This window comes from Elephas maximus, chromosome 1 (assembly GCF_024166365.1).
Source record: "Elephas maximus indicus isolate mEleMax1 chromosome 1, mEleMax1 primary haplotype, whole genome shotgun sequence".
Taxonomy (NCBI): domain Eukaryota; kingdom Metazoa; phylum Chordata; class Mammalia; order Proboscidea; family Elephantidae; genus Elephas; species Elephas maximus.
The window spans coordinates 170,918,161-170,937,681 of NC_064819.1; the positions used below are offsets into that span (position 1 = coordinate 170,918,161).

At 38.9% G+C, this 19,521-nt stretch overlaps 1 protein-coding gene across 1 annotated transcript in view; it reads right to left on the bottom strand.

Moving 5' to 3' along the window:
- PREP (prolyl endopeptidase) overlaps positions 1–19,521 on the bottom strand; it is a 142,966-nt gene that overhangs the window by 75,123 nt on the left and 48,322 nt on the right. Inside the window, exon 7 of the mRNA XM_049898204.1 lies at positions 2,127–2,232. Within this exon, the coding sequence (XP_049754161.1) occupies positions 2,127–2,232 (106 nt within the window). The remainder of the gene's footprint in view (positions 1–2,126; positions 2,233–19,521) is intronic.

The following is a 19,521-nucleotide window of genomic DNA, read 5'->3' on the forward strand; positions in this document are numbered from 1 at the left end:
ACAAGAGGAGCCAGCTTCACAGAGATCTCTTTTAACACCAAGATTCTAAGTTGTTTTTTTTTTCCATCTCTTATTTATATAGTTTTGTTTTCCCTATATACTGACTTTTTCTACTATTTTAAATGACCATTGGCCACTTTTTTGTGCTTCTCATTTTAAACCGTGCATGGGTAAGTTTGCCTGAGAGACAAAGATTATAGAAATGTTAGAAAAGAGGCGACCTGAATGAATTACTTAGTTCTCAAGAAAGGCTATTTAGTGGTACCCTAATGAATAATTAATTTATACGAAAAAATGCTGGTAATTCACCCTACCTTCAAGAGAATAAAAGATTAAAATCATAGCAGAAAAGCTTCAGGTCATTAAAAGGAGTATAAATTTCAGTAATACAAAATTAGAGGTTTCAAAAACATGGGATTTAGTTTTCTAGTCACTAGCTATTCAGGCCTAGCTCATCTAACATTTAAGTTAACTAGTTTACTTAAGATTTAAATTAAATCTTAATTGTTCTTCCCCTTAGTTTAAGCAGTATAACAAGAATGGGGGAGAAGGTAAAGAATCAGCAAGAAAAAGATGCCGGGAGATAGTCTCAGCAAACAGAGAGTTCCCTCGTGTTTTGCTGGGATGTGCAAATCTCACTCAAAGCATTGTTATCGTGAAAGTGGACACAGTAATTGCAGTTCTGTCTATGAATACATGGATGAATTTTTCTTCTCTGGATGTGGGGTAAATTAAACAAAACAAAACCAGAGTTAATTTGTATCTTTTAATAACACAGGCCCACGTAATCGTTAAATACACAGTGAACTAACAAATAGAAAATGAAAACAGCACTCTGTTCAGGAAGGACATTGTAACTGGAATATCTAATAAACTGGAGAAAAGCAAAGTCCTTTTCACCACCTTAGAAATACAGGGGAACGTGTGCATGACAAGAACACTGCGATGTCTGCTGTCACTGTTTATTTTAGATTCAATTTTAAGAAGCTTGCTCAGTTCTAGGTCAATCTCGACTGGCAACTCCAGTGACTAATTCTTGGGTGGTGGTTTGCTCCTATCAGAAGATGTGAACACTGATGTAGCTGATGCCATTTTCCTGGGGCCAAAATGAGTATACTCTTTTTTTTTTTTTTTCTTAACAGAAAACTAAACAAAACAAAACTTTATTAACTGGGTATATATTTAATACTACAATAAAGAGTTGCTGGCTTCAGCCCGCTATGTGTGTACATGACGCTCCATGGTATCGAAGAATGTTAGGATATGACCCTTGTTCACAGAAGTTTACAAAATAGTGCAACCCCCAAGCAGAAATAAATGTTTCCATGTTCACACTATAATACAGATTAGACACCAATAACGAGATACATTATTAAAGTACTGCATGTTGTATATTTTGAAAATCTGTGTCAACAATCTCAAAATATATTTATTTTGCATTAGCCACATATTTTGCATTAGTTTAGTGTACTTATCTGGGGGCGAGCAGGTTTTTGGGTGTGGGAATTTTTAAGAGTGAACTGTGCCAGTTGAATAGCTTTAATGCTTGAGAATGGTGATGAGTTTTTTTTTTTTTTAATAAGAATTACTTTTGAGCTGGCATGATAAAACTGTTGGAAGAGAACAACATTTAAAATGAACCATCTCCAGAATTTGTAACTGGCTGGTTTTAAGCTTACCATCGTGACGTATGGTGCTTCGGGAAGCCAACTGGCTGTGATGGTGTGTGTGCTCAGTACAGGGGAGCTGTTACGTATACCCTGTTAACCTGGTGAATTCCCATTGGCTGAATATATCCCCTTCCTGTGGCAGTTTGTGCCATTTCATGGAGACAGTGATAATGCTTTACAGACCAAAAGGCTAGCTTCACTGTGATACTCAGGATATTTTCACACTCATGTGCAAAAAATAAGTTAACCTCAATCTACAGAGAAAACAGTAAAGTCAATAGTTCGCTTCTCTCAACTTTTCCTCACTTTACGGAATAGTGCTGGAAAAAAAAATCAAAAAATGAGATAATGCGGTAGTAATGGAAGAAGACTTCTTGGGAAATCAATGAGAAGATCAAAATAACTGTTGTGAGTGGAGTTTCTAGAATAATTGTCTGTGTTTGAAAGAGAACTTACCAATGACGCCATGTGATTCCTGCTGTAGGTCACAGTACCAGAGCCGGTTTACTGGATCACAGCCTTCCCTGATTGATAACAAGACATAGCGACCATCATCAGACAACTGTGGAGAAAACAAGAATAGGGTGAGGGCGGATCAGAGCTTATTTTTTGTGAGAGCACTGTTTAATATTAAGTGAAAAACAAAGGTTAACTTCAAATGCATTATCTTCACACCAAATGTATGATCTGAAAATAAAAGTATCAGAAAAAAAAGAACATTAATTTTAATTTCTTCTTATTTTAATCAGAGTTTGTTTCGACAGAGCATAGTGAAATATTTAAGTAGAAATACCGGTAGACATAACTGAATGTCATGACTTCAATGTGATTTTCATTAAATTTCTAGTCTATTCTTTAACTGTACATACACACAATCTGTCATTGTGAATATTAATATCCTTGGCTTTAAGGTTTCTTCACTGGCTACATATTTAAAAAGCTGTTGTTATAAATGATGAATAAGAATTAGTAAAATGGACTTGGATACAAAGAAGCTCACCATGGTTCATACTATATTAACAAGTATTTAACGAACAGTCCTTTTATGCATATCCTTAGCCATCTCTACCACTTGATGTCAGAGATGAGAGGCCTGTGCTTTTGTGGATTTCCTTTTCAGTATTAAACAGCAGATGCTTAGATAACAAAATGAATTCTGACTGCCAAAAAAAACTAATGCAATGAACTATATTATTGTTTTGAGTTGTCAAAATTTATATAAATGGTGCCAAACTATATATATACATCCTCCTACGACTAATTTTTTTCACTCAATACACTTTTTTTAATTACTGCATGTAAGTCTACTTCACTCATTTTTAACTATTGTACAGTATTGCAGTGGAAGAACATACTATAATTAATTGATCCATTTTCTTACCAATAAACATTTAGATTGTTTCACTTTTTTTTCTTATTACAAACATTTCAGCGAACGTTCTTGAACATATTTATTTATGGCCTTATATATGTGTTTTCCAGGGTATATAACTAGAAGTAACAGTGTTAAGTGGTAGGATATACACATATTCAACTTTATCAGATGTTATCAAATTGTTTTCCAAAGTACTTTTTTCAAGTTTACACTCTTAAACAGCAGTAGCGTATGAGAGTTCCTATTTTTCCACATCCTCATCAACTGTAACTCTTTCATTTGTTCATTCAATAAATATTTGCTAAGTAGCTATTATGTACATTTTTCTAGGTATTGAAGACAAATCAGTGAACAAATCAGGAAAAATGTTATATTCTAGTGGGAACAACAAACATATAAACATGGAATTATGGAGTATATTAAACCCAAAACCAACCCCAATGCTGTCTCACAGCCACCCTATAGGACAGAGTAGAACTGCCTCATAGTGTTTCCAAGGAGCGGCTAGTGGATTTGAATGGCTGACCTTTTGGTTAGCAGCCAAGCTCTTAACCACTGTGCCATATTAAAAAATATCACCTTCTAGTGCCATATTAGAAGGTGATAAATGACATGGAGACTAATCTGGTAGTTATATGTTCTATTACTAGTTCTTTGTTAGCTTTCCTTATACTTTTAATATGTATAGCTAATAAACCAATGTTTAGAATTTTAGTTCCATCTCATTTTTAAACCTCCCTAAATTAAGGATATCTTCAGCAACCTCGCAAATGTAATTTTATTATACATAATGCAAAGCAGTCTCATTTAAAATAATACATACTTTTGTTCCCTTGTCCTTTAAATAAGAACAGAATTTTTAGTGTTTAAAAGTCACGCTATTGTTACCGATCACCAATCTAACACAAAGGGTCCTTGTATTTTCCCAAGTTAGAATATATGTGAAAGACCAACTTTATCTTCAACAAGCTTTATTCTTCTTGAGTCAAGCAAAAGGAGTCAGCGGAGAACTAAGCCTCTCCAAAAGGCTGACTCAAAAAAGGAAGCAAAGCTAGGGCTTACGTGGGTTTGGTGAAGACAAGAGAGTAATGAATATTTAGTGGGCTTCTTTCAAGGGGCAGGTACTTCTCAGAATGTCAATGTATGTTAATTAGGTTGCATGCTCATCTGGAATCCAAGATGGAACCCACTGATATTCAAGATGGAGTCCTCTCAGCAGCCCTTGGCATCACTTATGTGATATAACACAAGCGCACTCATCTTTGGCACTACATTGCCATCTTCAGAGGGCTAAGGAAGGTTAAACAGTGGTCAGACTTTGTTCTTCTGTACATGCGGGGGCCTATAGAGGAGGAAGGGACTAGAAAAACACTAAGAAGGAGATAGTAATTCACAGGTTGTTTCAACCTTATCTCATGATGACAGGGTGTGGTTCCTGTTTGCCCAACTTCTAGATCGTAATCTTTTAACAGCTCTTTTGTTCCACCACCACAGTTAACCCTACCTGTCTGACTATATCAATCATAAATGATGACTAATTCAGTTGTAGTGATTCAGTCAAAAAAAGAGACCAGTAAAATGCACTTCAAAGACAACTGTCTCAAGCACATCTAAGGAGTTGTTCTCAGCATTTCTGGGTGGACAAAACAGTTGTAGCCATTTATATTTAATCTAACTTAAGGAGGTAGAACCAAGATGACAGAATAGTCAGACGCTTCCTGTAGTCCCTCTTACAAGAAAGACCCCCCCCAAAAAAGTGAATCGATTATATATGACAATCCAGGAGCCCTGAACATCAAAGCAAACTTGAGGAATCAGACTGAGTGGCAGGGGGAGGGAGAGACGGTTCAGAAGCAGTGAGGAGTTGCCAGATCCCACCTGGTGGGAACCAGCACCTGGCAGGCTGAATACACAGTGAGGCAAGCAGTGGCATTTGGGATACGTTTTCCACACTGGGAGAGACCAAATGGCAGAGAGTCTACTCAACCCTCCAGAACCAGCAAGAAGCAGCCTTCAATTGGCAAAAGATAAGTACATGCATGTAACCTACAGTATGGATCAAAAAACTTCCCCTTTGGGAAGAACCTCTCTTCCTGCTCCCTCCTTCTATGTACCAGGTCCCAGGCCTGCTTTAGCAATTGCTTACTGCCGCTTTCCCTGGGCTGGAAGTAGGGCCTGTCATGTGCCCTGAGCCATTCTCCCGGCTTTGGGACAAATTAACAAACAGGAAAAAATAATCTGCCAGCTCCTCTAAACCTTGAACTCAGGGCAGGCACAGCTCCTTTGCCTAGGCACAGGCATAAGGGGTCTGTGGACTTTGAATGCGTTTCATCCCTGCAGAGACCTGTGTGGGCCCATTTCAACAGTGTAGGCCCCCATTAGCACAGTATAATAGGGTATATACCGGAAGCCTAACTTCACCGTATCAGCTATATGGTGCGGTGGCAGGTTTGTGACACCTGATGCTGCTCTGCCCATTAAGCAGGGTCCTCACCTACCCACATCAGGGGCTGAGGACTGTTAGCTCCACCCATGCCACCTAGCCACCTACAACAGGGGTCTAAGACTAAGGGGTGCTTCCTAGTCATTACAGCTAACAGCATTCGGGGCCCAGAGTCCGGGCGCAAAACCCACCTACCTACGCACTCTGGGGAACCAGGACATGCTTCCTTCCGGACACTCAGGGGCAGCTGTCAGCCCCCTGGCTTGCTCAGCATGTGACCCCTTACTGTAGCCAGATACCTGTGCCTACTCCAATCACTGCTGCCCATCTAGGACTGTAGGTAAGAGCCTGCACCACATACTTGGTGACTGATATCTGGACAGCTGAGCTGAATCCATATAAGAAAATAAATGGACTTTTGGGCTCATATACCTAGTAACAAATCTAACCACCTGATGACAGGACATTAGAGCTTCAAAGGCACCGATAATCAAACTAGCTCACATGAGCAGCCTATTTGGGCATATCAAAACAAAACACGAAGCTAGGACACAGTAAAATACAAATATAACAACTTATTAATGGCTTGGAGACAACAATCAATATCAAATCACATAATGAGGCAGACCATGATGGCTTCAGCAAGCTCCCAAACAAAGAATGAAGAAATTTTCCAGAGGAAGAGAACTTCCTGGAATTACCAGAGGTAGAATACAAAAGAGTAATATACAGAACTCTTTAAGAGATCAGGAACTAGATTAGGTAAAATGCAGAACAAGTGAAGGGACACACAGACAAAGCAACAGAGGAACTTAAGAAGATTATAGAAGAGCACAATGACAAATTTAACAGGCTTCAAGAATCCATAGAGAGACAGCAAAGAGAAATCCAGATTAACAATAAAATTTCAGAATTAGACAATTCAATAGAAAGTCACAGGAGCAGGATTAAGGCAATGGAAGCTGGAATTAGTAAAACTGAAGATAAAGCACTTGACAGCAACTTATTTGAGGAAAAATCAGATAAAAGAATTTAAAAAAATGAAGAACCCCTAAGAAGGATGTGGGACTCTATCAAGAGGAATAACCTATGAGTGACTGGAGTACCAGAACAGGGGAGGATAATAGAAAATATATTTAATTTAAGAATTCCCAAGGCATATTGCTATTGGGATGCCAATTAAGTCAGTTTTTTTCACTATAATTCTCTTTATCACAACCCAGGGATGTTCTATAGCCACCAAACATATTTGCTAACAAATTTGGAAAGTATAAATTTTCAAATATTCTAAGTCTCAAATCTCAAAATAATTTTAAGTCATTGTTTCCCCAGAAATATAAAGATTAGAAATATACCTTCTTCCACTAAAATTTAATCTGTAACAATACATATTTAACCACAGCTTCATACACAGACTATTTCAAGGCTGTTTTAAAGATGAATTCTGACCATTTCAATGTAGTTTTAAAGATGAATTTCAGAAATCATTAGGAAGGAAAAGACAAATACTGGGAAAGGAAGAAAAATATTGTTGACGATGACATCTGAATCTTGAAAGAATAAAGTGATTCTCCTGAAAGCTGGATAAAAGGAAAACAGAAAAGCAGAAGGGCCAAGGGCCCATCGGGCCTTCACGAAATGGTACAAATTCCAGTTCACAAAATACTGTTATTTTTTCTTTAAACAGTGCAACATCAGTTAGAATAACTAGCAACACAGTTGTTCTAAGGATGCAATGCTAGTCTTAAACCAATTATGAAATACGCAATGCCTAAATCTACCCATCACAGCTTTTAAGTCTGTATTATTTTAAACAAATTTTCCTTATGTAAAAATTACTGTTTCATGAAAATCTACCATTTATGCAAATAAACATTAGTTAACAAAAACAATATACTAAGAATTATTCTCAGTGAAACATTTATATTTGCTGATTGAAATCCTTTACTTGTATTTCTAATAATAACAGCACAGCAGGATGAAAGATAACTCTTTACCGCTCTTATTACTGCCAGGTTAAAAAAAAAAAAAAATTTCCCTTTAGATACAGATTACTTTGGCAATCTAATTCTATAAAGTCATTGATTGAATTACATCTAGAGTACCGATTAAATATAAGTGAGAAAATGTTAATTGAAGAAGAGAAAAGTAGTAACATCTGTATTGATAAAAGTAATTGGAAACAGGAAAAATGCAGGCATACAAAGAACATGGTATTCTACAGATGAGATGAATAACATTTGGTATTTTACTGGTACTTGGCTTTTCATTATCCACAACCAGACAAATATACTTGACAGATAAAAACAAGGCCAGAAGCCACCCTCCTTGGTCCCACCCTCATGGCTGGCAGGAAGGCATGTCTCCTTGGGGTGGGAGGAGCACAGTGCTCATCTCCAGGCCTTACAGAGTAATTTATTCTTCCTTTTTTCCTGGGCTCCTTTTCCTCAAACTTAACTTCCCTCTGCTCTGGAACAGAATGTGGATGAAGGTCTAGAGTGAAAGAAGAAAGACCACTTAGCTTGCTTTCGTTAAGGCTACTGGGGTCTCCCCTTATGACAACCCTGAAGGACTGTCCCAGCTTGAAAGTGCCCTGTAGGTTTGCTGAGGTCTTTGTAATGACTAGGCATGGCAATATAGATCCTCTGGGAAGTCTAGTCTAGTTTACCAGAAGAGTTAACTACCATAGGTTCTGGGCAAAAATCTGTCAATAACGAAGTGTAATCCTTTGCTGAGGGGTAGATGAGGTTGGAGATTGCTAGTGGCACCAAAGGTGGCTGGTTGTAACAGGAAAATCTAGGTGCCAACTAAAGTTCCATCTCGACCAAAGGGATGATTTAACAAGTGCCACCAAAGACAGCATGACAGCTGTTCAATATTCAGGGAGTCAGAGCTGAGGTTGTTTATTCAACCAGCATTTACTGAGGGTCTACCAGGTATCTGCTAAGCACTTGGCTGCTAATGGAAAGGTTGGTGGTTCAAACCCTCCCAGTGGCTCTATGGCAGAAAGACCAGGCAATCTGCTCCTACAAGGATTACAGCCTAGAAAACCCTATGAAGCAGTTCTGCTCTGTCACACAGGGTCACTATGAGTCTAAAATTGACTTCATGGCACCCAACAACATCGACAACCAAGTGTGCGCTGCTGAACTAGGTTCTAGAACACATAGATCAATAGAACAAAGCCCTCAAGAGCTCATCCCCATATGGGAGAGAGCCAGACATACATACACAGATAAAGCAGTATTTTCCAAAGATAAGAGCAAGAAATACAAAGTATGATGGAAATATGAGAGAGGAGCAAATAGGGGAGGGAGCAAGAGCGAGATCTGAGAAGGATTTTGGGAACAGATGGTTCTCGATTATTACTACTTTTTTTTTTAATTGTGCTTTAGGTGAAAGTTTATAGCTCGAGTTAATTTCTCATTCAAAAAAAAATACATTTTTTTTTTTTTTGTGACACTGGTTGCAATCCCCATAATGTGACAGCACACTCCTCCTTCCCATCCTGGGCTCCCTGTTTCCATTCCTCCAATTCTGGTCCCTTCCTGCGTTCTCATGTTGCTTTTGGACAGGAGTTGCCCATTTGGTCTCGTATATTTGATTGAACTAAGAAGCACGTTCCTCATGTGTGTTATTTTTTGTTTTATACACTTGTCTAATCTTTGTCTGAAAAAGGAGCTTCAGGAATGGTTTCAGTTCTGGAGTAGCAGAGCGTCCAGAGACCATAGTTTCACAAGTTCCTCTAGTCTCTGTCAGGCCAGAACGTCTGATCTTTTTTCGTAAATTTGAATTCTGGTTTACGTTTTTCTCCCATTATGTCCGGGACTCTCTGCTGTGATCCCTATCACAGCTGTCAGTGGTGGTAGCCAGGCACCACCTAGTTCTTCTGGTCTCGGGCTGGTGGACTCTGGTTCACGTAGTCCTTTAGCCCTTTGGGCTAGTATTTTCTTCAGGTATTAGGTTTTCTTCATTCGCCATTGCTCTGGATGGGATGGGACCAACAGATATATCTTAGATGGCCACATGCAAGCTTTTAAGACCCCAGACACTACTTACCAAAGTAGGATGTAGAACATTTTCTTTATGAACTATGTTATGCCAGTTGACCTAGATATCCCCCTAGACTATGATCCCCAGCCCCAGCTATTCGGTCCCTCCAAGTGTTTGGATATGCCTAGGAAATTTTTATGCTTCTGCTCTGGTCCAGTTGTATTGACTTCTCCTATATTGTGTGTTGTCCTTCCCTTTATCTAACTACTATCCAGTTAATGATTTCCCGTCTCCTTTCCTCCCTACCCTCATAACCATCAAATAATTTTTTTTTCTGTGTTTAAACCTTTTTCTTTGAGTTCTTATAATGGTGGTCTCATACAATATTTGTCTTTTTGTGACTGGCTTAGTTCAGCATAATGCCCTCCAGATTCATCTATGCTATGAGATGTTTCACGGATTCATCATTGTTCTTTATCATTGCATAGTATTTCATTGTGTGTATGTACCATAATTTATCCATTATCTGTTGATAGGCACTTAGGATGCTTCCATATTTTTGCTATTGTGAATAGTGCTGTGCATATGTCTATTTATGTGACAGCTCTTATTTCTCTAAAGTATATTCTTAGGAGTGGGACTGCTGAATCGTATGGTATTTCTATTTCTAGCTTTTTAAGGAAGTGCCATAACATTTTTCAAAGTGGTTTTACCATTTTACATTCCCACCAGCAGTGCATAAAAGTTCCAATCTCCCCACAACCTCTCCAACATTTCTTATTTTCTGTTTTTTGGATTATTGCCAGTATTGTTGGGTTGAGACGTATCTCAATGTAGTTTCGATATGCATTTGTCTAATGGCTAATGAACGTGAGCATTTCTTCATGTGCCTGCAAGTTGCCTGAATGTCTTATTTGGTAAAGTAGCTGTTCATATCCTTTGCCCATTTTTTATTGGGTTATTTGTCTTTTTGTCATTGAGGTGTTGTAGTATCTTGTAGATTTTAGAGATTAGATCCTTGTTGGATGTGGACCGCCAAAAATTTTTTCGCAGTCTATAGGTTCTCTTTTTACTCTTTTGGTGAAGTCTTCTGATGAGCGTGTTTAATTTTTAGAAGATCCCAGTTATGTAGTTTCTCTTCTGGTGTTTGTACATTGTTAGTTATGGTTTGTATCCTATTAATGCCAAGTATTAGGGCTCCTAGTGTTGTTCCTATTATTTTTCCCATGATTTTTACCATTTTAGATTTTATATTTTAGTCTTTGATCCATTCTGAGTTAGCTTTTGTGTATGGTGTGAGGTATGGATCTTGTTTTATTTTTTTTTACAGATGGGACTTTCAGTTATGCCAGCACCATTTGATAAAGAGACTGTCTTTTCCCCATTTAACAGACTTTGGTTCTTTATCTAACATCAACTGCTCATGGATGGATTTATGTCTGGGTTCTCAATTCTACTGCAGTACCAGGCTGTTTTGACTACTGTGGCTGTGTAATAGGTTCTAAAACCAGGTAGTGTAAAGCCTCCCACTTTGTTCTTCTGTAATGCTTTACTTATCCATGGCCTCTTCCCTTTCCACATAAAGTTGGTGATTTGTTTCTCCATCTCGTTGAAGAATTCTGTTGGAACTGGGTTTGGGAATGCATTGTATTTGCTGATCGCTTTGGGTAGAACTGACATTTTCATAATGTTGAGTCTTCCTATCCACAAGCATGGTATTTTTTTTCCACTTTTTGAGGTCTGTTTCGGTTTCTCGCAGTAGTGATTTGTAATTTCCTTTGTACAGGTATTTTACGTCCCTGGTTAGATTTACTCCTAAGTACTTTATCTTTTTTGGCACTATTGTAAATAGTATTGATTTGGTGATTTCCTTTTTGAAGTTCTCTATGTTGGTGTAAAGGAATCCAACTGATTTTTACGTTAATCTTGTATCCTGCTACTTTGCTGAAATCTTCTATTAGTTCCAGTAGCTTTCTTGTGGATTCTTTGAGGTTTTCTGTGTATCACATCTGTGAATACAGATATTTGTACCTTTTCATTACCAATTTGGGTGCCCTTTCTTTTTCTTGCCTTACTGCTCTAGCTGGGACTTCCAACACAATGCAAGTAAGAGTGGTGATAAAGGGCATTCTTGTCTGGTTTCTATTCTCAAGGAGAATGCTTTCAGTCTCTCTTCATTTAGAATGATGTTGGCTGTTGGCTTTGCATAAATGCCCTTTATTATGTCAAGGAATTTCCCTTCTATTCCCATTTTGCTGAGTGTTTTTATCAGGAACGGGTGTTGGGCTTTGTCAAATGCCTTTTTTGTGAAGATTGCTAAGATCAAGTGGCTCTTTTATTTATGTGGTGGATTACATTGGTTGATTTTCTAATGTTGAACCATCCCTGCATACTTGGTATGAATCTCACTTAGTCATGATGAATTATTTTTTTGATATGCTGTTGAATTCTATTGGCTAGAATTTTCTAGAGAATTTTTGCATCTATGTTCATGAGGGATATTGGTCTACAGTTTTCTTTTTTTTTTTGTAGTGTCTTTGGCTTTGGTATCAGGGTTACGCTGGCATCACAGAATGAGTTCGGGAGTATTCCTTCCTTTTCTATGCTCTGAAATAGCTTTAGTAGCGTTGGTGTTAGCTCTTTTCTGAAAGTTTGGTAGAATTCTCCAATGAAGCCATCCAGGCCAGGGCTTTTTTTTTTTTTTCCTTTTTCCCCTGGCCCCGGGGAGGCGGGGCGTATTACCTCTTTAATCTCTTCTTTTGTTATGGGTCTGTTTAGTTTTTCTACCTGAATTTGTGTTATTTAAGGTAGGTAGCGTGTTTCTAGAAATTCGTCCATTTCCTCTAGGTTTTCAAATTTGTTGGCATATGATTTTTCATAGTATTCTGTTATGATCCTTTTTACTTCAGTTGAGTCTGTTGTGGTATCACTTGTCTCATTTCTAATTCAGGTTTTTTGCTTCCTCTCCTGTTTTTGTTTTGGCAGTTTGGCCACTGGTTTGTCAGTTTTGCTGAACTTTTCAAAGAACCAACTTTGGGTCTTGTTGACTCTTCCAATTGTTTTTCTATTTCATTTATTTCTGCTCTAATCTTTATTTCTTTTGCTTCCTAAGGGCTTTTTTTGCTGCTATATTTCTATTTGTTCCAGACGTATGGTTAATGTTTTGATTTTGACCTTTTCTTCTTTTTTGATGCGTGCGTTTATTGTTATAAATTGACCTCTAACCACTGCTTTCACTGTGTTCCAAAGGTTTTTGTAAGATGTGTTTTCATTCTTATTTGATTCTATCAATTTTTTTTATACCATCCTTGATATCTTCTATCACCCAGTTGTTTTTTAAGCAAGGTATTGTTCAGTTTCCATGTATCTGATTTTTTTTTCCCCTTGCTGTTTCTGTTACTGATTTCTACTTTAAGGCATTATGATCAGAAAAGATGCTTTGTATTATTTTGATGTTTTGGATGTTGTTATGGCTTGCTCTGTGGCCTAAAATGTGGTCTATTCTGGGGAATGTTCCATGTGCATTGGAAAAGAAAGTATACCTTGCTGCTGTTGGGTACAGCGTTCTGTATAAGTCTATGAGGTTGAGTTGGTTGAATGTGGCACTTTAATCTTCTGTATCTTTATTGAATTTCTTTCTCGATGTTCTGATCTTCACCAAAAGTGGTATGTTGAAATCTCCTACTAGTACTGTGGAATTGTCTATTTCTCTTTCCAGTGCTGTTAGAGTTTGTTTTATGTACTTTGGAGCCCTGTCACTGGGTGCATACATATTCATTATGGTTAACTGGCATATTGATCCTTCAATTGTCATATACTGTCCTTTCTTATCCTTTATGGTGGAATTTGCCTTAAAGCCTATTTTATTGTCACTCCTGCTCTCTTTTATTTATTGTTTGCTTGACCTTTTTTTTTTTTCTTCCATCGTTTATTGTCTGACATTGTTGGTTCTCTAGTCGAAGGACTCCCTTTAATATTTCTTGTAATTTTGGTCTGGTTTTTATGCATTCTCTCAATTTCTATTCATCTGGAAATGACCTAATTTCACCATCATATTTGAGAGGCTATTTTGCTGAAGATATAATCCTTGGCTGGCCATTTTTTTCCTTCAAGGCTTTATATATGTCATCCCATTGCCTTCTTGCCTGCATGGTTTCTGTTGAGAAATCTGAGCTTAGCCTTATTGACTCTCCTTTGTAAGTGACTTTTCGTTTATCCCTAGCTGCTCTCAGGATTCTTTGTCTTTGATATTGGCAAGTGTGATTATGATGTGTCTTGGTGACTTTCTTTTGGGGTCTATCCTGTATGGGGTTCATTGAGCTTCTTGAATAGGTATCTTCTTGTCTTTCATGATATTCTGCCAGCAAATCTTCAACAATTCTGTCTTTTCCATTATCCTCCCCTGTTCTGTTACTACAATCACTTGTAGGTTCTCCCTCTTGATAGTATCCCATATAATTCTTAGGCTTTCTTATTTTTTTTTTTTTCATTTTTTTTCCTCAAACAAATTGGTGTTAAGAGATTATCTTCAATCTCACTAATTCTGACTTCTTTGTCTCAATTCTGCTCCTATCACCTTATGTTGAGTTGTCTAATTCCGAAATTTTATTGTTTATCTTTTGGATTTCCAGTTGCCGTTTCTGTATGGTTTTTAGCAGCCTGTTTATCCTGTTGTTTTGTTCTTGCATTGTTTTCCTGAATTATTCTATTGCTTTGTCTGTACGTTCCTTGATTTGGTCCGTGTTTTGCCTGATCTCCTTCCTGATCTCTGTATATTAGTCTTCTGATTCTTTAACACATAGTTCCATTGCCTTATCTTCCTCCGGAAGGTTTTCTGGCTCTTTATTTCTGTGGCTTGCCAGAGCCATCCTGTCCTGTTTCTTTATGTGATTTGATATTGACTATTGTCTCCAAGGCAGCAATAAGTTATTAGATTTATTCATTTATTGTATTTTTGTTTACTGTGTCTACTGTGTATTTTTGTTGTTTTGATACGTCCAAGTAGGCTGAGTGTGTGAGCTACTCCAGTTGTGGGTGTCTTTGAAGTTCTCACCTCCTGTCTCCAGGCGGTCAGAGCAGCTATTAGGTGTGTGAGCCCAGGAGCCTGTTCACTGTTCTTCGGGATGCAGCTGTTCAGGGCACAGGTGTCTGGGTCGTTGGTCACTGAGTGTGTGGTGCAGAAACTCTCATCTACAGTTCCAGATGGACAGGGCTACACGAGGGTGTTCAGAACAGGCATGGGTCACAGGTTGCACTGAGGGGTGATGTGTGGACCAAGGCAGGGGGCTGTTGGCTGCCCCGGGTACCCTGTGTATCCGTGTCTGTGAGAGTGCATGGGGGGAAGGGGTTGAGTGCAGCCAGTCCTTGGGCACCTGGTACTGTTGGCTGGAGGGACTAGGAGGCGCCACTAATTCTCAGGCCCCTGTTGTGGGTGGCTAGATGGAGTGGGTAGTATTGCCAACATTTAGACCCCTGGGATGGGTGGGTGAGGCCCCTTCTTAGAGGGCAGGGTGGTGTCAAATGTCACAAATCTGCACCTCCCACTTGGCTGCTGCTGGTGAAAATGGCCTTCTGGTAGATGCCCTGCTCGTTTTGTCCTAATGAGGGTGTGCAGTGTTGGATTTGCCCGCAAGGCACTGGGGCGGGGGTAAAGGGTGGGAGTGAAGGGTGCTGTAAGTCTGTGGACACCAATGCTAGTGGCTGTGTAATTGAATGGGTGCCTCCGAACCCAGCTATGAGTTCCTGGCTTAGGGGGCGTGGTGTTGTTAAATGCTGTGGGATTGGTGTTGGAGTGGGGTCTGGGTATGCGTGAGGGGAAGGGAGTGCTCCTCAGCTGTGCAACTGTGGTAGGGGAAAGGATTATGGTGCCAATGTACCCGGTAGGTTGGGAACTTGCACTTAATTTTCACCAGGTCTGATGTCACTCTTGTTTGGTTCTGGAGGTGTGTGCAGATTCACTGATGCTTGGCTGCACCAGATGGGATAGGTTTCAGCTTGGGATGCTGCTGCTTGTATCAGCCTGTGTGTGCGGTGCAGAATCAGCTAGCAGGACATCGGTGATCCCATGATCCATATTTCCCCGTTTCTGCTGTTTTCAAATTGTCTCTCCTTCCACCTGCCGCTCAGTCCAATTTTTCAGCTTTGTTTTTGATGATGAGGGTTCCTAGATTGGCATATGTATTCAATTGACTTGTTTTTTTTGGTCTTTGTTGTAAGAGGGATGACATGAAGCATCTGACTTTTCTGCCATCTTGGCCCCACCTTCTTGACAATTGATTCTTAAAGGAGAAGTAGAATCCCTCTACAGATGGTTGCTTAAATTTTTCTATACTTTCAACTGTTGTGTTGATATAGATATTTGGCATTGACAGCTATGTCTAGTACATACTCAAGCTACATATATTCTTTATCAAGTGTGCATCTCACTGGAAGACAACATCAGTATGTGTAGTGGATGCTGTGGTACACTGCCCTCTAGGTCTGAAGAACTCATCCTCCCTGCTGCCAGGTGCTGGTAGCAGATGACTCTCAGCTGAGACCCTCCCTGGTACTTGTCCTCAGGTTGAAGAGAGCCATCTCCTGCAGGTCATGTATTCCTTCAGAGCGATCTCACATCCAATGACTGGTTAATGCAAGGGTACAAAGGCTCAGCCCTATCACCTGTTAGGACAACCCTTACAGGCTATCCCATCTTGATATTGCCCTATTAGGTTTGCTGAGACCTCTGTAATGACTATATAACAGTTTGACTCCTCCCTCTGCTTCCTTCACTCCCCACAAGTGGAGATTCTGAAAGCATTGCCATTAAACTTCCTACACACGAATTTCCATGGTGTCTGCTTTCCAGGGAACCTGACCTGTGACAGTATGCAAGGCATCCAAAAAGCCCTGTAAATATACAGTGTGTAGAATCACACCGCACACAGCTACTGCTCTTCCACTCAGACTACTGAGAGGGTCCAACAAACTGTATATTTCTCCCTGCATAAATTCTGAATCAACTAGAAATGAAACAAGAGTCAACAGACAGAGAACCAATATACTAACTTTGCTGCTGATAAAGCCGACACTTAAGAACATAGCTTAGGGCAGTGAATCAGCGAGGCAGGCTTGCAAACTCCCAGTCTCCCCACTATCTAGCCAATAATACTTCATTGAGAAAGCCTGATGGAGGAAAATTACTCTCCAGGCAGAACTGAAGAGTGGGGAGAAAGTATCTCACTGTAACATTTGTGGTTTCTTACCTTGGCATATTTTAAGAGGAAACCTTTCTAAGTGTTGGCTTCTATTTTTGAATATGGCACCTAACAACAGGTTCCATACTCATTTACATTTATCAAAAGGGAGAAAAAAAGGTAGGATATAGGTATGGGAGTACTGTTCTTTATACTTTCATTATAGAAAACATATTACTAACAAATATTATAGTATTGAAGTACATGAGATAGTAACATGTACCAAGAAAACTCCTGATAGATGTCATTCAAAGTATTACACAGAGTGTGTTGTTGTTAGGTGCTGTTGAGTTGGTTCCAACTCACAGTGACACTATGTACAACAGAACAAAACACTGCCCGGCCCTGAGCCAGCCTTACTGTCATTATTATGCTTGAGCCTGCTGTTGCAGACACAGTGTCAATCCACCTCGTTGAGAGTCTTCCTCATTTTCCCTGACCCTCTACATAACCAAGCACGATGTCCTTCTCCAGGGAATGGTCCCTTCTGACAACATATCCAAAGTACATGAGACGAAGTCTTGCCAGCCTTGCTTCCAAGGAGCACTCTGGCTGTACTTCTTCCAAGTCAGATTTGTTCATTCTTCTGGCAGCCCATTGTATATTCAATATTTTTCGTCAGAATCCTAATTCAAAGGCATCAATTCTTCTTTGGTCTTCCTTGTTCACTATCCAGCTTTCCCATGCATATGAGGCTATTTAAAATATTATGGTTTGGGTCAGGTGTACCTTAGTCCTCAAAGTGACATCTTTGCTTGTTAACATTTTAAAGAGGTCTTTTGCAGCAGATTTGCCCAAGGCAATATGTTGTTTGAATTCCTGACTGCTGTTTCCATGGGCATTGATTGTGGATCCAAGTAAAATGAAATCCAGGACAACTTCAATCTTTTATCTGTTTATCATGATGTTGATTATTGGTCCAGTTTTGAGGATTTTTGTTTTATGCTGAGATACAATCCATACTGAAGGCTGTAGTTTTTGATCTTCATATTAAGTGCTTCAAGTCCTCTTCACTTTCAGCAAGCAAAGTTTTGTCATCTGCATATTGTAGGTTGCTAATGAGTCTTCCACCAATCCTAATGCTGCCTCCTTCTTCATATAGACCAGCTTCTCTGATTATCTGCTCAATATACAGATTGAATAAGTATGGTGAAAGGATACACGCCTGACACACACCTTTCCTGATTTTAAACCACACAGTATCCCCTTGTTCTGTCCCAACAACTGCCTCCTGGTCTATGTACAGGTTCTGCATTAGCACAATGAAGTGTTCTGGAATTCCTATTATTTGCAATGTTATCCATAGTTTGTTATGATCCACATAGTCAAATACCTCTGCATAGTCAATAAAACACAGGTAAACATCTTTCTGATATTCTCTGCTTTCAGTCAAGATCCATCTGATATCAGCAATGATATCCCTCATTTCACATCCTCTTCTGAATCTGGCTTGAATTTCTGGTAGTTTCCTGTCAATGTATTATTGCTGCAACAGTTTGACAATTATCATCAGCAAAATTTTACTAGCATGTGATATTAATGACATTGTTTTAAAATTTCTGCATTTTTTGCATCGCCTTTCTTTGGAATGGGCACAAATATGGATCTCTTCCAGTTGGTTAGCCAGGAAGCTATCTTCTAAATTTCTTGGCATACAGGAATGAGCACCTCCAATGCTGTATCTATTTGTTGAAACATCTCAATTGGTATTCCGACAATTCCTGGAGCCTTGTTTTTTGCCAATGCCTTCAGTGCAGCTTGGACTTCTTTCTGCAATACCTTGGTTCTTAATCATACACTGCCTCCTGAAATGGCTGAACATCAACCAATTCTTTTGTTACAGTGACTCTGTGTATTCCTTTTACCTTCTTTTGATGCTTCTTGTGTCGTTCAATATTTTCCCCATACAATTTCTCAAAATGGCAACTTGAGGCTTGAATTTTTTCTTCAGTTCTTTCAGCTTGAGAAATACTGAGCATGTTCTTCCCTTTTGGTTTTCTAACTCCAGGCCTTTACACATTTCATTATAATACTTTACTTTGTCTTTCTGAGCAGCCCTGTGAAATCTTCTGTTCATCTCTTTTACTCTATCATTTCTTCCATTTACTTCAGCTAGGTTTATTCTATGTTCAAAAGCAAGTTTCAGAGTCTCTTCTGACAACATTTTGGTCTTTTCTTTCTTTCCTGTCTTTTTAGTAACCTTTTGCTTTCTTTATGTACGATGTTCTTGATGTCATCCCACAACTTGTCTGGTCTTCCGTCATTAGTGTTCAAAGCATCAGGTCTATTCTTCAGATGATCTCCAAATTTGAGTGGGATATACGCAAGGTTGTATTTTGGTTCTTGTGGACTTGTTTTAATTTTCTTCAGCTTCAACTTGAACTTGCATATGAGCAATTGATGGTCTGTCCCACAGTTAGCCCCTGACCTTGTTCGAATTGATGATATTGAGGTTTTCTACCATCTCTTTTCACAGAAGAAGTCTATTTGATTCCTGTGTTTTCGATCTGGTGAGGTCCGCATATATAGTCACCATTTATGTTGCTGAAGAAATGTATTTGCTATGAATAAGTCACTGGCCTTAAAAAATTCTATCACATGATTTCCGATGTTCTTTCTATCACCAAGGCCATGTTTTCCTACTACAGATCCTTCTTATTCATTTCCAACTTTTGAATTCCAATCACTAGTATTTATCAATTCATCTTGATTGTATGTTTTATCAATTTCAGACTGCACAAATTGGTAAAAATCCCCAATTTCCACATCTTTGGCATTAGTGGTTGGTCCATACATTTAAAAAAT